Source organism: Leucopleurus acutus (genome assembly GCF_964270905.1).
Source record: "Leucopleurus acutus genome assembly, chromosome: 7".
NCBI classification, from domain to species: domain Eukaryota; kingdom Metazoa; phylum Chordata; class Mammalia; order Artiodactyla; family Delphinidae; genus Leucopleurus; species Leucopleurus acutus.
In genome coordinates this window covers 697,695-718,184 of record NC_139150.1, presented here as the reverse complement: position 1 = coordinate 718,184, position 20,490 = coordinate 697,695, and the positions used below count along the sequence as shown (strand labels likewise).

Below are 20,490 nucleotides of genomic sequence, written 5' to 3'. Positions count from 1 at the left end.
CCCCGCCGGGCGCGGCCCAAGGGCGTCACTTCCGGCCGACGCCGGAAGTCGGAAGTCCGAGCCGATCCCGGCCGCCCGGGCCAGCGGGAGCTGCCTGCCGGTCCAGTTTCTGAATGCAGGGGACCCCGGGGCGCACCCCGATGCCGAACACGCGGCTTCTGGTGCTCTTCGGCAGCCAGACAGGCACAGCCGAAGATGTGTCGGAGAGGCTGAGGCGCGAGGCCCGGCGCAGGGAGCTTGGCTGCCGGGTGCAGGCCCTGGACTCCTACCCCGTGGTGAGGGCTCCCTGGGCCTCGGCGGGGAGACCCAGCAGGCTTGGGGTTCCGGCCCCCAGAGCCCTTGACCCTAGGGCGCCGCGTTTTGTCTAAGAGCGGGCCCTTCCGTTACGGCAGATTTAGGGGCCGAGAAAGCTTGGGAACAGCGGCCAGCTTAGCACATGGAGGAGGGGGTGAGGTAGGAGGGTGGACCCTGAAAGAGAGAAGGCAGGCCAGCCGTTCGCGGGTGTTAAGTACATTTACCCCATCTTTCTGAGTGAAGGAGACGGAGCCAGGCTGCTGGGAGGATGCCTGGTCATTACAGCCCGAGGCCTTACATATGTGTCTTTTTGTTGAGGTGAATCTGATAAATGAGCCCCTGGTGATATTTGTTTGTGCAACTACAGGCCAAGGAGAGCCCCCGGACAACATGAAGGTAAGGCTGACCTGAAGTGGCTTACTGTGCCTAGGAGCTCAGATCCCTGCCTTCGGCCCTCACCCCATTTTCATTGCCTGGAAAGTCTTGAGAAGCACAATACATAGTTGCCCTACTATATCTGCTGCACGTCAGCCATGGATTTGGGAGGAGAGCTTTCGGTGGAGCTGGGGGCTCTGGTTGTCCATCTTAATAAACTCTTCACAGGCGACCACTTTAGCTTTTCATGTTTTTCCAGGACTATATATAAATCTCTTATGGGTCTTGTGTGTATTTCAAAACTGACCTTCAGGGAACATTCTTCGATTCTTTGACCGTCTTTTGAGCACACACTGTATTCCGAACATAATCTAGTGCTGGGAATCTGGCTATGAACCCAGTAGTCACGTTTCTACCCTTTCGGAGCTCAAAATACAGCAAAAGTGAAAGAGTTGAATGGGTAGTTACTATGCCAGGAAGTGCATGCTTCCAGGGAAAATGCCAGATGTTATGGGAGCATTAATAAGGGCTATCTAGCTCATTCTGGGAGTTCAGGGAGAGCTTTCTAGAAGAAAGGTGTATAGGCTAAGTCCTGAAGGATAAGTGGGGGCTAGCCAGGCACCAGGAAAGAGGGAGCAGCCTCTGCAGAGGAGAAAAACAGCCCAGCCTCTGGGATGAGCAGAAAGCAGTTCAGGATGGTTGGGGTTGGAGAGGAGAAGGGGCCAGGCAGCCAGGTCAGATCCCAAGAAGCCCAGCAGTCACAGGGAGGCAGATGGACTTGAAACAAAGGGCCAGGGAACCCATGGGATGACGTGGTCACGTTCGTATTCTAGCAAAACTAGCACTTGTCTGCAGGGGGAACAGGCTGCAGGAGAGCAGGGACAATGCGGGGGGGGGGGGGGCACAGCACAGCCAAGAGCCTGGTGGCTTGAGCCAGGATGGTGGCAGAGTAGAGGAACGTGGACCCACTCCAGAGATGTTAAGGTAGAGTGGATCGAATGTGTAATCATATCTCAAAGATGAGAAAGAAGGTGGAATCAAGACAGGAAATTGGGCTCAGGTAGTAGGATGGATGGTGGTTCCAGGCACAGAAGCAAGAGAATAGGGAGGGTGAGGTGCCTGGACATCACCCGGGTGGAGACGCGCAGCTGGTCTGGAGCCCCGGTGAGGATCCGGGGTGGAGGTGGATGTCACAGTGACCAGAATGTGGAGGCGAGAGAGAGGGGGCGCCTCCCTCCCCCAGGGCAGCTGCCCTAAGCACGAAGGGCGTGGAAGGTTGAGAAAAGCCTGTGAGGGGCGGGAAAGCGGCCCCATGGGCAAGAAGAGGGAGCACACCATCTCCAAGGTCAAGGGCAGAGAGCTGGCTGTTTCCAGAGGATGGTCTCCGGCACTCAGAGCTGCAGGGAGAGGCCCGAGAGGCATTGCTGGGCTTTATCAGCAAAGGGACTGCTGGTGATCTCGGGGAGAGAAGCCTTGAGGAACATCTGTACACGAAACAATTCAAAAAGGCTTATTGCTCTGAGTGGGGCTAAGGGGTTAAAAAGAGGATACTCGTGAGACGGAGAAACGCAGGCCTGTTTAAATGTTGGTGGGGGAAAGGAGGCAGAAGGTTGAAGAACTGGGTTGGAGTGGGGATGCTGTGGGAGAGCCCACACAGGAGCGCGCACAGGAGAGGAGGCAAGTCTGGAAGACCAAAGGCAGGAGGATGGTGGATGCCAGAGACACAGGGTGGGGCGAGGGAGGCGATGAAGACCTCCGTCAGGTCAGCTGGCAGAGGTACAGACTTCACGTCGGAATCCAACAGCATGAAGGTGGTGACAGTGACACTGGGACGAGGGTGGATAAAGGAGGGCAGAGTGCCGGGATGGACACCCTACGGAAGTGGTCAGGATGGGGCCCTCCCAACATAGCACGGACTGGAGGCTCCTTTGAGAGGCTCAGACCAGGGGCCCCTGGACCGGCTGCACACTAAACAGGGAGAGCCCAGCCTCCTTGTCACGGTCCTCTGAGGACACTGGCCAGGTGTGCCCTCCCAGGCAGCCAGGGCCTTGCCCCACTGGTGACAGGCGCGAACTTGGGGTTTTCTATCAGTGCTTTTTTTTTTTAATAAATTTATTTATTTATTTTTTGGCCGCATTGGGTCTCCGTTGCTGCGTGCGGGCTTTCTCTAGTTGTGTCGAGCAGGGGCTATTTGTCGCGGTGGCTTCTCTTGTTGCGGAGCATGGGCTCTAGGCACACGGGCTTCAGTAGTTGTGGCACGCGGGCTCTAGAGCACAGGTTCAGTAGTTGTGGCGCACGGGCTTCATCGCTCCGCGGCATGTGGGATCTTCCCAGACCAGGGCTTGACCCGTGTCCCCTGCATTGGCAGGCGGATTCTCAACCACTGCGCCACCAGGGAAGCCCTGGCAGGTGGATTCTTAGCCATTGCGCCACCAGAGAATCCCCCTCTATCAGATTCTTAAGTACACATAGAGCAGAAAGAATGACTACGCTCTCAAGGAAAGACCCCCGTGAAGGACAGTGACCAGGAGAAGCACAAGCGGAACCCGGCGGAGCGGGGGCGGAGCAGCCAGGGTTCCATCTGCGACAAGGGAGAGCTTGGCACCCTTGGGACAGAAACGCAAAACCTGGGCAGAGCTACGGACGAGGAAACACTGCTTAAAATGATACCAGATCAGAAGATAACATCGAGAAATCCTCCGAGAGAATATAACGAGATAGGAAACGAAAGATAATATCAGAATTCCGAGATTATTCCAGTAGCCTCGAAACGGGAAGAGTGGTGAGGGAATTACCAAGGGAAGCAACAAGACTGAAGGACGAGTCTCCAGCCCGCGAGCCCACCATGTGCCCAGGAAGGGCCCGTGGGGTGTGAACAGGGCTCCCGCTGACACACGTCTCCTGTGGGTTTCAGCTGCTGGGCGCAGAGAGTGCCCAGGTGTCTAGCGAGGGACAGAGCAGGGCACAGAGCGACGCTGGCTTCTCGGCAGCGATCACGCGGTTGGACCAGCTCAGAGCAAAGCTTCAGGCTCTCGGGGAAGACGATTTCCTGTAAAGTGTGCCCTGCTGTCTACCAGGCAGCGTGAGGGGAGGCCCGGCGTTTTCAGACATAAGCCGTGGGAATTGCATCTTCTCTGGACCCTTTCTCAGGAAGCACCCTGGGGTGCTCCACAGCCTGCCTGAGACAAGGTCTAAGCAGGAATGAGCAGGGGGTCTCAGGAGGCAGAGCAGGCGTGGTCCCCAGCGGTGGCCCATGCAGGAAAGTCTTGAGAACTCCAGGGAGCAGTCCAGGGCCAGTAGGCAGAATTGTGCCCCGACAGGCCCAGGACCCCTCCACCCCAGGGGGCCTCTGTCTGGCCAGGTACAAAGCAGAAGGGAGGTGGGCTGTGAGGCGAAACCTGGACCGTACCCAGAGGGCAGTGTCTCAGGGCTCAGGTCACCAGTGGCCAAAGGTGAAGGGGAGCTTTGTGTAAAGCACCTCTGTCGGCCTGCAGGGAGGCCAGGGCAGGGAGTGGAACGGGATGTGCTGCTGCACGGGCTGCCCAGCGGGTGGCCCTGCAGTCGGAAGGAGAGGGACTCGGGCTCGATCTCTCCTGCTGTAGAGCTTCTGGAGGTTCATCTTCCGGAGGAACCTGCCATCAACCTCCCTCTGTCAGATGGACTTTGCTGTCCTGGGCCTTGGGGACTCATCTTACGCCAAGTGAGTAAGGGTGGGCAGGCTGCTGGCCTGCAGAGACTGTCTTTGGGGTCAAGCACAGGGTGTCCCGGCAGAGGGCTGGGTGGCCCAGCCCCCAGGGCTCCCACTTCGGGATGTGGCCCTGGCCATGCGTCCTCGTCCCACAGATACTCTCTGGCGGGCACCTCCTCCATGGCCAGAGGCCCCAGGGCTCGGAGGGCAGGCCAGATCCATGCAGGAAGTGGGCAGGGCGGCAAGGTGGGCGCCAGGCTGGGGCCACGCCCAAGGCACCTTCCAGGGCAGGAGGTGATGTTTGGAGCCGGACGTCCGAGGTCTGAGCCAGCGTCACCTGTCACCGTGTGACGTAGGGCAGCAAAGGCCTACCTGCTCTTCCCCCACTTTTATAAACAGCCTTTCATGAGACATTTGGGCTTGCGAAGAGCACATAGAACAGTGAGCTGCGAACAGGCGGCAGGCACAGAAGACCCCAGCCCCTGGGAGCCGCCCTGAAGCCAGCACTTCCCTGGACGTGGCCATGGGACTGCCTGCTCCGGCTTTTTTTCTTTCAACGTTTTCACAACGTAGCCATGTCCTAAGCAGAGAATGCTATCGCTATGCGTTATTTCTTGGGGAAGTACAGAGGGCTTTGTGTTCAAGGGTATGCATGGCGTTAGGTTCCCAAGATATTAAAACCGTAACTGTGCAGCACAGGAGCTGAGGGAGGGGTCGCTGGGTACAGACACTTCCAGAGCCGGACGCAGCACGAGGCCTGCAGTCGTCCAGGTGAAAAGGACAGAAAATGGGTGGCATAGTTATCCTTGCCTACGGGGGCTTAGGGGTTCTGTTCAGTGCGTAACGTAGACATCCATTCCTGCTGGTGGGCGCGCCCACAGGAGGGGTGAGAGACCTATCCGTTGACAGTGGCTCCGCGAGGAGCTGCCCTTCAGGGAGCAGCGAAGTGACCCCAGGAAGACTTGGGACCCTCCACCCTGCGCAGCCAGCTGGGTGCTTCCCTCCTGCCCCCGCCTGGGGCCCGGATCAGCGCCAGCCTGCGTCTCTCTGTAGGTTCAACTTTGTGGCCAAGAAGCTGCACCGACGGCTGCTGCAGCTCGGGGGCAGCGCCCTCCTGCCCGTGTGCCTGGGCGATGACCAGCACGAGCTGGGGTGAGTGGGGGGCGGAGCACCCTCCTGCAGGCCCAGCCGGGAGCGGGGTCCCCAGACCAGGGTGCACGTGCTCTCTGCAGGCCCGACGCCACCATCGACCCCTGGCTGCACGACCTGTGGGAGAAGGTGCTGGGGCCGCACCCTTTGCCCCTTGACCTCGGCCTGAGCCCGCCCGGAATCCCGTAAGTGTGGCCTTGGGGCGGCGCCTGCAGGCGCAGCAGGCTGCTCGTCCAGGCTGGCCAGTGGTCCGACAAGTGTCTTCCCCCTTCACAGCTGGCCCTCCAAGTTCACCCTGAAGTTCCTCCAGGAGGTCCCCAGCACGTGCTCTGAGGAGCTGTGTGTGGCCGGGGCAGACCCTCAGGGACCCCCTTCAGAGTTACAGCCCTTCCTGGCACCCATGGTCACCAATCAGAGGGTCACCGGCCCCTCACACTTCCAGGATGTTCGGCTGATTGAGTTCGACATCACGGGCTCTGGGGTCAGGTGAGGGCTGGTCCTGGGGGCCCGTGGGGGGCATGGCCGCAGCAGGGGGGACCGTGGTCTGGGGTTCAGCAGGTCCTCTTCCAAAGCGGGCACTCAGCGGGGAAGAGAAGAGAGACGGCGGCCAGGGAGGGGGGACCAAGGACCGCCCCCGGCCTCCCTGGCCGCTTGTTTCCTTCCTCTGAAGTCCCCCAGAGCCCTGGGTGTCCCCCACAGCTTTGTGGCCGGCGACGTGGTGCTGATACAGCCCGAGAACACGTCCAGCCACGTCCAGCAGTTCTGTCAGGCACTGGGCCTGGACCCTGACCAGCACTTCACGCTGCAGCCCCGGGAGCCGGGTGAGCCCCAGCCGCCGCTGCTGCCACCGTGCACTGCGCCCTCTTCCGTGTCCCCAGCCCCCGGGCTGCCCCCACCCGCGTCCCCAGCCCCCACAGCCTCCCGTTCCCCACTGCAGGTGTCCCCTGCCCCGCGCGGCTGCCCCAGCCCTGCTCCATTCAGCGCCTCGTGTCCCAGTACCTGGACATCGCCAGCGTCCCCCGCCGCTCCTTCTTTGAGCTCTTGGCCTGCCTCTCCTGCCATGAGCTCGAGCGGGAGAAGCTGCTGGAGTTCAGCTCAGCCCAGGGCCAGGAGGAGCTGTGCGAGTACTGCACCCGGCCCCGCAGGACGGTCCTGGAGGTGCAGGCAGGGGCAGGCGGGCGGGCGGGCGGGCGTGTGTGGCCGTTCCAGCCGCAGCCCTCCTGAGGCTGTCTCCGCCAGGTGCTGTGCGACTTCCCACACACGGCTGGCGCCATCCCCCCGGACTACCTGTTGGACCTCATCCCCCTGATCCGGCCGCGGGCCTTTTCCATTGCCTCCTCTCTGCTGGTGAGGGGCCGGCCTCGGGGCAGCCAGGGCCGGGGCCACCAGGGTGGGCAGCGGGGCCCTGCGTGAGGGCTTCGGGCCTTTCCCAACCCTCACCGGCCACTGGGACCCAGCCGGGTGAAGGGGCTGGAGCCTGAAGCAGGGCAGGGTACCCACTGTCCCCTCCCCCAGGCCCACCCCTCGAGGCTGCAGATTCTCGTGGCAGTGGTGCAGTACCAGACGCGCCTCAAGGAGCCCCGCCGGGGCCTCTGTTCCAACTGGCTGGCGTCTCTGGACCCTGGGCAAGGTGACCCTGGCTCTCTGGGGCGGGGGGCCGTGCGCAGGCCCCGTTCCCCCGCGTGCACCACAGCCAGTCCCGGGCTAGGGCCCTGGGCCTCCGAGCTTCTTCACGCCGCCTCCCTCCCGCGATAGGACCTGTTCGGGTGCCCCTGTGGGTGCGGTCCGGGGGCCTGACGTTCCCAAAGACACCAGACACGCCTGTGATCATGGTGGGGCCAGGCACTGGCGTGGCCCCCTTCCGAGCGGCCATCCAGGAGCGAGTGGCCCAGGGTGAGACCGGTGAGCACAGAGTCTCAGGTGGGGTGGCGGCCGGGCTGAACCTCGAGGGCCCAAGTCCTGGCTCAAGGCCCCCGCGCTTCCCCAGGAAACGTCTTGTTCTTCGGTTGCCGCCAGCGGGACCAGGACTTCTACTGGGAGGCCGAGTGGAAGGAGCTGCAGACGCGGGGCTGCCTGACTCTCGTCACGGCCTTCTCCCGGGAGCAGGTGGGTGTGTGGGGGGCGGGGAGGGACGCTGGGGGGCGCAGACTCACCCCGTCCCCCCGCCCTGCAGGAGCAGAAGGTGTACGTGCAGCACCGGCTCCGGGAGCTCGGGCCGCTGGTGTGGGGGCTGCTGGATCTCCGGGGCGCTCACTTCTACCTGGCGGGGTGAGCCCGGACGCAGGTCGTGGCAGGGGACCAGTCCCCTGGGGACTCCGACCGTGCTGAGCCCTAGCCTGCCTTTCCCTCCAGCAACGCCAAGTACATGCCAGCTGATGTGTCGGACGCCCTGACGTCCATCTTCCAGGAGGAGGGCGGGCTCTCCGGCCCCGCCGCGGCCGCCTACCTCGCCAGGCTCCAGCGGACCCTGCGTTTCCAGACCGAGACGTGGGCCTGAGGAGCCGTCCTGCTGTTGGCCACGGCCACTCTGACTTCTGCTCTCTGGAGACCATTGTTACCTCTCTCCCTGTCCAGTCCCAGCTGGGAGGACAGTCAGCTCTCCCTCCTGCACAGACCCCGAGCAGCGGGAGGAGACCCCCAGGCGGCCCACACCGTACAGCCTGAGCAATAAAGGATGGGCTCTGGGCGGCCGCTTCTTACCTGCTCTTCCTTGTGCCATAGTGCTTCTCAGGTGGTGGGTGGGCCCACAGCTCACCCGCCCTGCTGGCCGCGAGGGCGCCGTTGCTCAGCCCCCCACCTCGGTGCCCGATTCTCACGCGGTGGGTGCCAGCTGTTTGCCCTCCTTGTACAAGCTCTGCCCTGGCCCTGACGGCCCAGTAGGGGGAGGCCTGGAGAGGCACCAGGCAAGGCTGGCGTCGACCGTCCCCTCCCAGCCCAGGGCAGAGCAGCCCAGGGCCCTGGGAGGGAGAGGGCGGGGCCTCGGGTGGGAGGGGCGGGGCGGGGCCCAGGCTGGTGGGGGAGGGACGTGTGCTCGGTGTCCCCACCCCGGGAGTGGAATTCCTGCTGGAGGAGTTAGGCTGGCCTGCCCACAGCGCCGCCGCCTAGAATACAGCTGGCTGACACAGGGATCGCTGCGGCTGGGCCTGGCAGAGCCTCTTGGGGACGGGACGGCACGCTGGGCCCAGGAGCCGCCCGCAGCTGGCACGGCTGTTGGGGCCCGAGTGAAGTTTATTCTGAGTGGGGCCTGGAGCCAGGAGGAGGAGGCAGTCGCTGCAAGGTCAGTGCCAGGCCGTGCCCCAGCCCCGGAGGGCCACACTGACCTTCACAGCCCCGGCCTGCCCCGTCGCCGCCCTGGGGTCCCCACCCACCCATCCCGACCCCTGCCCTGGAGGCACCGCCCCTGAACTGTGCCCTGGGGCCCCCACTCATGGCCCTGCTGACCTCAGCTCTGGGCTCACCAGTCTGCCTTTGGCCTCCCTGGGCCCTGAGCACCTGGACCCTCTGCGCCAAGTGCTGGTAGATAATGGGTCGGACAGCGGGGCCCTTGGGAGCCCCCAGGGTACCAGGACTCCAGACAGTGAGCCCCTGCTGGGGGCCGCAGCCTCGGCCCGCCCCTGGGCCCGGCCCACAGAGAACGAGGACGAGGACGAGGACGAGGAGTGCCCCATCTGCACTGAGGCCTACGGGCCCGGGGAGCACTGCCTCACCCTGCTGAACTGCGGCCACGGCCTGTGTGTGGGCTGCCTGCACCGGCTGTTGGGTGCAGCCCCCAGTGCTGACCTGGGCCGGGTGTGCTGCCCGCTGTGTCGCCAGAAAACACCCACGCTCGAGTGGGCGATCTGCCGGCTGCAGGAGGAGCTGCTCCAAGCCGATGGGCCCCAGCGCCCTGCGCCCAACGCCCTCCCCATGCCGCCCCGCCGGGGCCCCGGGCCCTGGGCCTCCCTAGAGCACCGCTACCAGCTGCGCTTCCTGCCGGGGCCTGTGGGCAGCCGAGGCTGCCTGCCCTTTCTGCCCTGCCCGCCCTGCCTGGGCTCCCGGCTCTGGGCCCTGCGGGAACGGGGGCCCTGCGCCCGCCGCCTGGCGCTGCTGGGGCTGCTGGCCCTCGAGCTGCTGGGGCTGCTGCTCATCTTCGCCCCACTCGCGCTGCTGGGGCTGCTCTTCGTGCTGCTGGACAGCTCCCGCCGCTAAGCAGAGCCCGTCACGGCCGCCACCAGCACGGCCTGGGTCTGGGACAGCCATGGCCGCCAGCGGACAGGAGGCCCTGAGGCCCGATGACCAGGCTGAAGGACCCAAGGGTGACCGGGGCACTAGCCTTCAACCGAGACCCAGCACCCGGGCAGGGCCACCCAGGAGCCTGTGTTCAGCATCTGACCCAGCCAGGGACTCCAGACTGCCCTGCTGCCCGGACATGAGCCACTGACGCCCAGGACAGCACTGGAGGAGCTCTGTGACACGGGCCTCAAGTGCCCCTCGATGGACAGGCCCCACACTGCTGCCGGGCTGTCGCCGCCCTGCCACCTGGCCTGCCTGCAGGAGCGGGACGGGACGGGTGCAATGGCAGGGAGTCGAGTCCTTGGAGTGGGCGGAGCCCTGGGCCGGGGCTGCAGGCCCCCCACCTGCCCGCGTTCCAGATAAGGGCCAGCGTGTGTTCCCTGAAGGTCAGGGTAGCCGAGGGGAGGGCTCCTGCCGCACAGGCCCAGCCCACAGAGGGCCTGCTCACCTGGCCAGTCAGGATCCAAGTGGCGACCCTGAACAGCCGGAGGGTCAGCACACGCCCCTCAGCTTCAAGGGACGTGGGCCCAGCCAGGCCCTGGAGACGCAGAGCACCAAGCTGGGCCCCAGTTCTGCCCCTGCCTCCTCTGTGACCTCCCTTCGGGGAGCCGGGGCCTTTATCTGAAGGACAGGCGCCGTCACAGCACCACCTCCTGGGCTCGTTGGTGACATGCTGAGCCCTGTGCCCAGCGCGCGAGATGGCCCTCGGTAATAAACGGTAGCTGCTACTGACACTGTTGTGGCTACGTCGCCGTCATCTTTACCCTGCCTTCACCAACCAGGCGACAAAGTTTCTTCTCCAAATCCAGGTGGTTCTAGTGCCAGACAGGAGACCCTCCTCCGGTCCTCATACCTGATCGTGACTGCGGCCAGCCTTTGTCCCAACCCCAGTCCAGGCTGGCCCCTAGGCCATTCTCACATAACCTCAGAGGATCAGGTAGGCACCAGGGGCCAGCTGGACTGACTTGTTCCCCCGTTGGCTGCACTCACATCCAGCGGCCAGTGCAGAGGAAGCGTCCTCCCTTTGCCCAGCTGGGCCTGCTTTGCACACCTGCCCCCACAGTCCCGCCTGGCACATACAGGAGGCTGGCTCTGCATAGAGGTGTGGGGCGTTCTCTCTCTCTCTCACACACACACACACACACACACACACACACACACACACACACACACACACACACAGAGGCTGGCTCTGCATAGAAATGTGGGGCGTTCTCTCACACACACACACACACACACACACAGAGGCTGGCTCTGCATAGAGGTGTGGGGCATTCTCTCTCTCACACACACACACACACACACACACACATAGAGGCTGGCTCCGCATAGAGGTGTGGGGCATTCTCTCTCACACACATACACACATACACACACACACACACACACACATGAGTGTCAGGCCCAGCCCTCCTGGGCAGCGTGCCTGGACCAGACTGGCCCCCAGTGAGCAGACCAGGTTGACCCCAAACAGCACTGGGCCTTCCTCTGGCTGCTCCAGCCTGGACCCTGTCAGGGCTGCAGCCCTGCGTGCCCACCCTGGCCCAGGCCTGTGCGCAGGCCTAGGCTTCAGTCCAGGGAACGAGGTGCAAACTTTGGCAGAGTTTTAATGGCAAGGTTGGCTGCAGCGACAGTGCCACGCGGGTGGGGACCAGAAGCTGTGGTGGGCAAGGGGTCAGTGGGCAACAGGGCAGGGCCAGATCCCTGAAGAAGCAGCGAGCGAGGACCGGTGGGCGGTGGCGGGCGGGCGGGCGGGCGCTACATGATGGAGCAGGCAGACAGCGGGTTCCGCACGTGGCAGGTGCACGCGGCCCCGCAGTACTGCCGGAAGGTCTGGTAGCAGCTGCCCTCAGGCTCGCCCCCCCACTGGCCACCGGACGGAGCGGTCAGTGCCTCAGGTGGCAGGCGGCTCAAGATGGACGTGTTGACGGCCAGCGCAGCCAGGCCGTAGTCAGTGAAGAGCACAGTCTCGCGGCGGCAGGTGGGACAGGAGATGAACTTGTACTTGGGGCAGGACTCGTAGAGAATCTGCAAGCACTGCTCACACACAGAGTGCAGGCAGGACAGCACGCGGGGCCTCCGCTGCGTGACGTTGTACGTGTGCCCGCAGGTGGGGCACTCCAGAGGCTCTCCTGCAGCCGCTGCCGCTGCCGCGGAGGCCCCTGAGGCCGCAGGGCCAGGCCGAATCACGTACTGATTCACGATGACCTCGTCCGCCGGCGCCACTCGGGGGAAGCCCAGCTCCGCGCTGCCCTTGCGGGGCCGACGTGGCAGTGGCGGGGTGCAGGGCGCCCCTTCCAAGGCAGGCATGTCCCCCCCACAGGCCTGGTTGACGATGATCTCTGTGTCTGAGGGCCAGGCTCTCTTGGGTGCCAGAGCGGGGGTGGGCCGGGGTGCAGGTGGGAAGCAGGGGGCGGCCGCCTGCAGCTCGGGGAACTTCTCAGGGTGGACCATCTTCATGGCCTCCATCTTGAGGATGACATGGGGGCCCTTCAGGCAGGACATGAGGAAGCTCGGCCAGCCACTGCCCGCCTCGGGCCCAGGGTCAGCCGGCATCCGGCTGTCTCCAGTCAGACTGGGTGTTCGGGTGGGTGGGGGAGTTGGGTGCGGCCGGGGGGGAGGAGAGGGGGCAGCATCCTGGTCCCGCCAGGCCTGGTGGGGACCCTGGACGCCCTGTGGACTCCTGGGGGAGGCTGGCAAGAGCTTGGGGGGAAGGGCCCCCCCCAGTGGCCACAGTGGCTTCTCAGGTCCAGTCCGAGGAGGAGGAGGAAGGAGCGGGGGAGGAGGAGAGGAACAGGGGCAGGGGGGTGTGGGAGACTGCCCTGGGCTGGAGGTCGGGCCCAGGGGCTCACCCAGGGTCTCTGGCTGCTGAGGCTGGCGAGGGGGCGTTGGGGGGTGTCCCCCCGCAGCCGAGATCAGCCGTCCCGGGGCCGGGACATCCGGGCAGGCAGGGGCTAGGTGGGCCCCATGGCTCCAGGACAGGGCGCCCAGGGAAGGCAGCTAGCCTGAGCCCTGGCTGCGGAAGGACCCGGGCTGCAAGCTCGGCGGCGGCGGCGGCGGCCGCGGCGGCCGCGGCGGGAGCAGAGGAGAGGCCTTCACCGGGCCCGAGCTGCAGGTGAGAGACAGCGTGAGGGCAGCGCCCGGGCCCACCCTCACCCTCACCCTCACCCTCACCCTCACCCTGCACAAAAGGGTGCCCGACCTCTGACCCTTACCCTCGCCAGACTCGGAACCCAGCCCCCTCCCCTGTCCCCGTTCCCGAGGCCCGACCTCTGCCTAGGAGTGGAGGCCGGCGAGCGGCGACCCCGCGCTGTCCCGCCCCGCCCGCGCTCACCTGCCCCAGCCTGGCGTCCCCGGCCGGGCCGCGCGCCGCCGCCGCAGAGGTTGTCTCAAAGGCAGGCCTGGATGCGGCGCCCGCGCCTTGGCCCGGTGGCTCCGGCGGCTCTGGCGGCGACCTCGGGCGATGGCCGGGCCGCGGCGGCTCCCGGGGGCGTGGGGCGCGGGGCTCGGCTCGGCGCGGCGGCGGCGGCGGCGGCGGCAGGTGCGTGCCGAGCGTGGCGCGCTCTGCGGCGGAGGCGCGGGGACCGCAGTGCGCGCGGCGCCCGCCCGCGCCCGCAGCGCCACCCCCCCCCCCCCCCGTCTGGGGACCCGCGCGGGGTCCGCGGGGCGGGGCCAGTCTCTCTGCCGCCCCTCGATCCGCCGCGGGCCTGGCGCCCGCTCTCGGGGTCGCCCTCCTCCTCCCCGCGCGGGCCGCGTGGGGGTCAGGATCTCCGCGGCGTCCCCCCTCCTGCCTCCCCTTCCCCCGTCCCCGCCTGGCTGAGCCTGGGTCCTAGTCAAGCCCCCCGCCTCAATTCTGGAAGGGAAAGCCTGCTTTGAGCTCTCACAATGCCAGAGGGAGGAAGGGGAGGAGAGAGCCCAGGGGTGGTCCCATGAAAGCTGGTTCCCAGGACCCCACCATGGGACTGCCTTGTGTCCCCGCCAGAGTCAGGGTCTCTGCTTGCCCTTCCACTCGGCCCCCAGTGGGGATGCCTCCAGGGTTTTCTGGCTCACAGGTGCAGCAGGCTGTTTCAAAGACCGCGATGTGACAGAAGAGGGTGATCAGGGGCGGGCAAGCCACATCAGAGGAGTGAATGGAGGGAGGAACGGCAGTTGGGAGAATGCTCCAGGGACAGGACAGTTGGACAGATGGGTGGTGTGAGGGGTAGGTGGAAGGTCAAACAGACAGCTGGACAGGCTGCCATGGGGCAGCTCAGGGAGGACACGCACCTACACAGGGTGGGGTGGCCCTTTCCAGCATCCCAGCAGGTCAGCACGTGTCCCGTTGTCACAGAGTTGTGTGCTAACCTGACCGCACCCAGCACAGAGGCTCCATTCCTTTCTGCTTCTTCCTCAGGCCAGGCTTCCTTGCCCACCCCCCCACCCCCCGGGATACGCCCTCTGCCTGTGAGGAGCTCTCAGGTGAGAGGGAAGACAGAGGACACGCTGACAAATACAGGGCAAGGGACCAGGGCTGCATGGGCCTCCAGAGAGCCTTTCCCTAACCTGCCAGGGCCACCACATGGCATGCTGGCACTCCTTTGATCAGCACTGGGCCATGCACCTAACCCTGGACAGTCCCAGCCCCTTCTGGCCACAGCTCCTCTGCTCTGTACAGGCCAGACTGCACCTGGCTATACACCTAGCCCCAAGTCCTGCAGGCAAAAGAGCCCGGAAAGGTCGGCGCTCCTGATAAAGGGCCCCACGCGGGCAAAACAGGCTGCAGAGGCACCCCTGGCCCATAGGCCTTGACTTTGCCGCTCTTTGCCATCTCAGGCTAGTGCCTGCGCCTCTGTGCCCTCCCCCATTCAGCGAGAGCATGTGTGCTAGTGTGCTGGTGCCCCGTGGGAGGGGCAGCGGGGTGCTTATGGGGCCCTGGCGCGAAGGCAGAGAACCTGCGGCAGCCCCGACCAGGGGAGGACTGGGGGTCCAGTCTAGGCAAGGGCTTTGCTCATCTCCCCACCAACTCCCTAGGCGCGCACCCAAGGTGGTACCGGCCACTAGGCCCCACCCCTTACCCGAGGCCCCGCCCCTGGAGATAAAGTCCACCCAGTGCAAGGCTCCCGCCCAGAGCCCGCCCAAACCCACGCCTCCCGAGCCGGGCGGCTCAGAGATGGTGCAGCCCAAGCCGGGTCCTGGACAGATGAGGCCAGCTGACCCCGAACCTGGTGTTTAGGAAAACCCTTGAGCGCAGAGGCTTCTGGGGAATATAGTTCCCACCGGTCGCACCTCCACCCCAACCCTGTCAGTCCTGTTTTGCGCATGCGCCAGCCTCCTCTCAGCAAGGGGCAGAATCTGTAGGGGCTGTGGGCGGGGCTTCTGGCGCCTGCGCACTGGACCTCTGTTGTCCGCCTCCGAACTTCCCGGTCTTTGGGCCTAATTGCCGCCCCTACGTCTGGTGCCGCATCGGTACTACTCATGTCCGGACCGGTCTGACCGGCCCCATGCAGGCCACTCTGGTCAGCTGGCCTCTGGGCCGTGTCTGATTTGATCCCGCCCTTCCTGGGGGTGCCCCCCGAGCGCCAAGGACTAGGGGTGCGTGTCCAGGCCGCACCCTACTGTCCCGGTTGCCCCAAGCGGAGCTCACCGTGCCAGGCCCAAACCCAAGACCCCAGTGCTCACATCCACCCCCCCACATACAGCGACCCTGTATGGCAGGTGCTATGTGCCCCCTCACGGAGGGGATGCAAGGGCCAAGGATGGGGACGCTGAGCGATCGGGGGCTTGTGGCCCACGAGGCCACCAACCAGAGGGAAACTAGTTTCAGAAATGAGCTAGAAACGTCACTTGTGTATGAAGCCCATGTCGCCAATTGTAAGATAAGTAAGTTTTATCGGCAAAGGTGTGTAAACCGAGCATTTCTTATCGGTTAAAAAAACCAGCAAACCTCCAAGCCGTGTGTTCGCAAGCATCTTGGTCTCTGCCTGCGGGGTAGAGGCTGGGTCACAGTGAGGACCTCTGCTCTCTGCTTCGAAGCAGAGGCTCTGAGACGTGTGAGTAATGGCTGGGCCCCCAGACCACCTGCAGGCCTGACCCCAGACTCGCCTCCTGTCCTGCCTTCTGGTGAGCTGCAGGTCCCTGGAGGGCCAGGACATGCCCCAGATGCGTTGAGGCTGAATCACCCAGGCTGGCAATGTCCCGGGGAGGCCAGGCTGCAGTCAACGCCCATTCAAAAAAGGAACGGTGGGTGGCCGCTGTGCTCCAGGATCCTGGGAACCCCATCTTTGAGCCCCGCCCACAGCCCCGCCCCTCCCCAGGAGGGAAAGGGCAGCTGCCAGTCGCTCAGCTCACAGGCACCGGGCCCCGGCCCAGAGAGCTCACGGGCGCCGGGCCCCGGCCCAGAGAGCTCACGGGCGCCGGGCCCGGCCCAGAGAACAAGACAGCTTGCTGCCGCCACCACTTCAGGTGGGTCCTGGGCTGGGGGGCTTCCGCACCCCCTGTAGGACCAGCTTAGCTGCATATCCCAGCCCCCACCCCACTCCCAGCTCCGTCACAGGGCCCTGTCTCTCAGGGAGGGCAGGGGACACCTGGGGGCAGCCAGGAGGCGCTGGCCCTCACTCTCCTTACTCTCCGCTGCCTTGCACGCGCACTGACACATAGGCCTCGCACATGCGCTCAGGCGCTTCCACAGCCTGGCTTTTCTTGGGCTCCCCTCCACTGAGCTGATTTTGTCTCCTCTGCCCACCCCTGCCAGGGCAAGCCATGGGCCCCCTGAGATGCTCGTCAAGGACCCGTATGCCCATGCCAGCATCCCGAGGGCTCACCTGCGGCCCGAGCTGGGGCAGCAGCTGGACGCGGCTCCATCCTCCTTGGAGTCTCAGCCTCTGCCCGTGGGGTCCTGCACCCTGGAGCCTACCGAGGAGGCCCCAGGGCCCAAGGGTGCCAAGGGGCCTGCCTCCATCCAAGGCCAGCAGGCCTGGCAGCAGCCCTGCACCCCCTATGGCTGTGGGTAGGGCCAGGCAGGACTGACCTACGCTGGCCTGCCGCCGATGGGGTGTGGCGGCAACACTGCCCACCACTGCTGGTGCTGTGTCATTTCCTAGCCTGGCCCCTGGGCCGCAGGGCCTGCTGCGCGGCGCCCCCACACGGCAAGCCGGGCCTCTGCTCAGGTGGCCACAGCAGTGCCTGGACAGTTGGAACAGCCACTGGCCTGTTGTCGTGGGTGTTGGCTGCTCCCCACCCTGGACAGCGGCACCTACCCACCGAGAAGGCTGACAGCTCAGCCCCCACCCCTGAAACAGAGCCCTGGGCGTTAGCCATAATGGCAGCCCCGGGGACACCCCTGACCACCTCTTCAAGGCCCAGGGCCAGGCAATAAAGCAGGGCGAGCTTCGTCCCGGCCCCTCTTCCTTGCTGCTACCCGCTTTGGGAGGGTCCCAGGCTGGAGGCCACCACAGGCTGCCAGCCGCTATGGGACATTCCGGGGTGGGGCAGCCTCATGACAACCTAACCTGCTCTGCACTCTCAGGTTGGCCCAGAGGCTGGACAGGAAGGCTGGTCGGGCCTGGGTTTGAGCTGCCCTGCATTCCCTGGGGCCGAGGGTGAGCATGGGAGACAAGAGAGTCTGCGGGTCACACAGCAGGAGCATGCTGGGCCTGGAACCAGGAGTAGAGCCCGAGAGAAGCCTCCAGGAGGAGGACTGTGCTGGCAGCACAGTGGTGGGCGGCACCAGCGCGGGCAGGTTTCCAGGAGTGGAAGCCCAGGTGGCCAGCACCGAGCCTGCCCACCCGTGACTCACTGCCCTGCCTCAGCCGGGGTGTTTTCCTGGTTTCCCACAGAACATCCAATTCCTGAACATCTGCCGTGTGCTTCTCCCCGCTGTCCTGCCTCTGGGGCCTGGGCTTTGTGGAGGTGGGCAGAGAGGGCGCTGGGCCAGACCCATCCCCCACCTGTCCAAGCAGCACAGCGCACCTGCGTCAGGGGCATGTGGGGAGCTGAGCCGTTTGGCACGGGGGTGAGGCCGGGATGCCGGTGTGAAGACTGAGCAGCGAGGCCGGTACCGGGCACACTGATGTTTCCGGGACCAGGCAGAGAGAGCCGGAGGAGGCCAAGCTGGCCCCGCAGGATGGACGTGTCCTGGTGCCAGCCTTCCCCCGACCCCTGGTGACTGGCCACACGGCAGGACTGGTCCCTGGGCATGGGCAGGTGTGTCACTGGCCTGACTCCACGGGGCTCAGGCTCCCGGCCCTGCCCCATGACTGGCCCGCACAGGAAGATGACCCCACCTGGGCCACCCACCAAAAACCCATCTGACCAGCCCAGGAGGCGGGGGCCTGCCGGGATGGCAGGAGTAAGGAGGGGACCCTCTGGGCCTGGCTTCCTCTAGCGGGACAGAGAGGGTTCTGGGGTCCTGACCTCAACCCACCCTTCCCAACACACCCCATTCTGCTATGTCACTGGGCTGGCCCCAGAGCTTTGGCCAGGCAGAGGCCAGGGGGAGGTGGCCTCTGACGAGGGCATCTGGAGCTGCCCGCGGTGCCCTGCACCTCAGAGAGTTTCTGGGTGGTCTCTGTATGAGTGGGGATCTCCACTCCTGTGCTGGAGGGCCTCCTTGCCTCCTTACGGGGCTGGCTTGTGATGGGAACATGACAGGCCTAGCCCAGACAGGGACAAAGGCAATGGGACAAATCAACATGGACACACACACTGTGACTGTCCTTGAGCCACAGAGCAGAAGGATCCCTCAGAGCTCTGAGCTGGTGGGGGTCCTGGCAGGCTTCCTGGAGGAGGTGACGCTTGAACTAAGAGCTGAAGAACAGGCATCACCCAGGTCAAAGCCAAAAAGCTTTCCCATCGTGAGGTGGGGGTGGAGTATGAGTGCGGGTGGGGTGGGCACAGGTCTGGGTGGACGAAGCGGGAAGATGGGCAAAGTTGAGTGGCAAAGCCAGGCCTGGGTGAGGGGTTAGTGGAGCTGGGTCTGCGCATGAAGGGGGCGGGGCAGGCAGAGTGGGGGGGGCCCTTATCTCCTGATGAGTTGGTGGTGCCGGTGGATCCAGTTGCAAGCTCTTTGTGGCTGAAAGGGGAGCCCACGCCTGCCCACAGCCACCACCTGCCTCCCTGCTGACTGGTCCGTGGTAGGCCAGTAACGCGAGCCCCAAGGAGGGAGCCGCAGGGCGCCCTGGGTCCCCCCTACGCCCAGCCACCCTCTGGCTGGACATAGCCACCCAGCAGAGCAGATACAGGTAAGAGAGACCTGCGGCTCAGGCAGGCTGGGGTGGGTTCGGGCCTGGGATGGCACACGAGAGCCACAGAGGGAGACCAGACAGCAGGGCAGGGTGCTGCCCAGCAGCTGTCACAGGGACCCAGGCTGTGCCCAGAGCCTGGTGTCCACCAGGCCCACTGGCCACCACCCACCCTCCCGTGTCCGCAGAGGCCTGGGCTCCTGTCCTCCGGTGGGGCTTCTGGTGCTGAGGCCCCAACCACGCAGGACAAGCATGGGCAGCCTGGGATGGGTAGGCTGCAACCCCCCTGCATGCCTCCCCCAGGATGCTGCCGCCAGAGGGTCCCCAGGCCTCCGAAGAGGGCACAGCCGCTGGGCCCCAGCGAGGTGACTGCGTCATCTGCTACTCAGCCTATGACCTCACTGGGCACCTACCCCGCCGCCTCTACTGCGGTCACACCTTCTGCCAGGCGTGCATGCGGCGGCTGGACACGCCAGCCCACGAGCAGCGCTGGATCCCCTGCCCGCAGTGCCGCCAGAGCACACCCACGCCCCGTGGAGGGGTGGCCATGCTGGACCTCGACCTGGCTGCCTTCCTGGCCGTCAGGGCCGAGCGGGAGCCGCCTCGCACAGAACCCCAGCCCCCCACGCCCCTCAAAGGCAGCACCGCCATCACTCAGCAGCCGGCCAGGCTTTGGCCTGCCTTGGGCCCCCAGCCCCACTTCCCCCAGCCCAGATGCTGCTTCTGGGGCTGCAGCGGCCTCTGCTGGGACCCCCCAGGCAGCCCCGAGGCCTGAGCTCCGGCCGGTCTGCAGCATGCCTGCCCAGAACCTCTGGCACGTCTGCCCAGAACAGCCTGGCGGCAGAGTGTCCCGGGTGCCACTCTGCGTGTTCACCCCGGGGCCACAACCTAAGGTCGGGAGCTGTGCCCACAGTACCGTAAGCCCCTGCAGGAGCTGGAATCCCAGCCAGGATTCCCAGGCCCCGCGCTGGTCTGTGTGCAGGGGAGCGGTGCTGCTGTCAGAGTCGCCTGCAAGGCCAGCCCGGGTCCAGACCCAGCTCACAGGGTGGCTCCTGAAAGGGTCTGGGCTGCAGGCCGGAGCGGCAGGGCCCGGCAGAGGCTGTTCCCGGTCCTGCTGGAGCAGGTCTCCCCTCCTCTACAGAACGGCCCAGAGGCATGAGCCCGGAGGGAGGGAGGGCCTCTCCCTTCACCCCTGGCCCGTGAGGCAGCCCTGCGATGTTCGTCTGCTCACTGAGCTCCTGCTGTGTCGGGAGCTGTTTGGGGAGGGTCCCCCGCAGGCACAGTCACTGCTGCCACAGGTGTCCAAGGAGGTCCAGGCCCAGGGTGGGGGACCTGCCTGAAGGGCTGCTCAGGACAGCCACTCCCATGCCAGGCCCTCAGCTTCCTTCTGCCTCCCCGTGGCCACCAGACAGGCCCTTCAGAGGGACCAGAGCATGTGCTGGAGACAGTGGACGCAGACCCCACCAATTGGGCTGCAGCATCCCCACCCCCGCA

The 20,490-nt window shown here is 65.2% G+C and overlaps 4 protein-coding genes across 5 annotated transcripts; 3 read left to right on the top strand and 1 right to left on the bottom strand.

Annotated features, from left to right (window-relative positions):
* Positions 1-68: 68 nt before the first annotated feature.
* On the top strand, positions 69-8,319 carry NDOR1 (NADPH dependent diflavin oxidoreductase 1). 2 transcript variants are annotated; one of them, XM_082842912.1, is made up of 14 exons: positions 69-275; positions 613-690; positions 4,272-4,369; positions 5,411-5,509; positions 5,590-5,691; positions 5,783-5,992; positions 6,206-6,327; positions 6,444-6,664; positions 6,746-6,853; positions 7,022-7,136; positions 7,262-7,408; positions 7,494-7,612; positions 7,680-7,774; positions 7,914-8,319. In XM_082842912.1, the coding sequence occupies exons 1-14, from the start codon at positions 114-116 to the stop codon at positions 8,035-8,037; spliced, it is 1,800 nt and encodes a 599-aa protein (XP_082699038.1). In that variant the 5' UTR covers positions 69-113; the 3' UTR covers positions 8,038-8,319. The 2 variants fall into 2 exon arrangements, with proteins under 2 accessions (XP_082699038.1, XP_082699037.1); XM_082842911.1 differs by having other exon boundaries at positions 7,859-8,319.
* LOC309964606 (ring finger protein-like) lies at positions 8,181-9,694 on the top strand (the record flags this gene model as incomplete). The annotated part of the gene is made up of 3 exons (XM_082843714.1): positions 8,181-8,240; positions 8,599-8,783; positions 8,953-9,694. The coding sequence occupies 3 exons, from the start codon at positions 8,181-8,183 to the stop codon at positions 9,692-9,694; spliced, it is 987 nt and encodes a 328-aa protein (XP_082699840.1).
* Positions 9,695-11,536: 1,842 nt separating this feature from the next.
* Positions 11,537-12,334, bottom strand: RNF208 (ring finger protein 208; the record flags this gene model as incomplete). Its single annotated transcript, XM_082842947.1, has 1 exon — positions 11,537-12,334. One exon carries the CDS (start codon positions 12,332-12,334, stop codon positions 11,537-11,539), a length of 798 nt encoding a protein of 265 aa, XP_082699073.1.
* Positions 12,335-19,300: 6,966 nt separating this feature from the next.
* RNF224 (ring finger protein 224) lies at positions 19,301-19,771 on the top strand (the record flags this gene model as incomplete). Its single annotated transcript, XM_082842949.1, has 1 exon — positions 19,301-19,771. One exon carries the CDS (start codon positions 19,301-19,303, stop codon positions 19,769-19,771), a length of 471 nt encoding a protein of 156 aa, XP_082699075.1.
* Between the last annotated feature and the right edge of the window lie 719 nt (positions 19,772-20,490).

Excerpts from the sequence above, each read along its gene's own strand:
- NDOR1 (XM_082842911.1), top strand. The coding sequence starts at position 114 with ATGCAGGGGACCCCGGGGCGCACCCCGATGCCGAACACGCGGCTTCTG. Across the intron at positions 691-4,271 it reads AGCCCCCGGACAACATGAAG|AGCTTCTGGAGGTTCATCTT; the intron begins GTAAGGCTGACC and ends CTCCTGCTGTAG. Across the intron at positions 5,993-6,205 it reads ATCACGGGCTCTGGGGTCAG|CTTTGTGGCCGGCGACGTGG; the intron begins GTGAGGGCTGGT and ends TGTCCCCCACAG.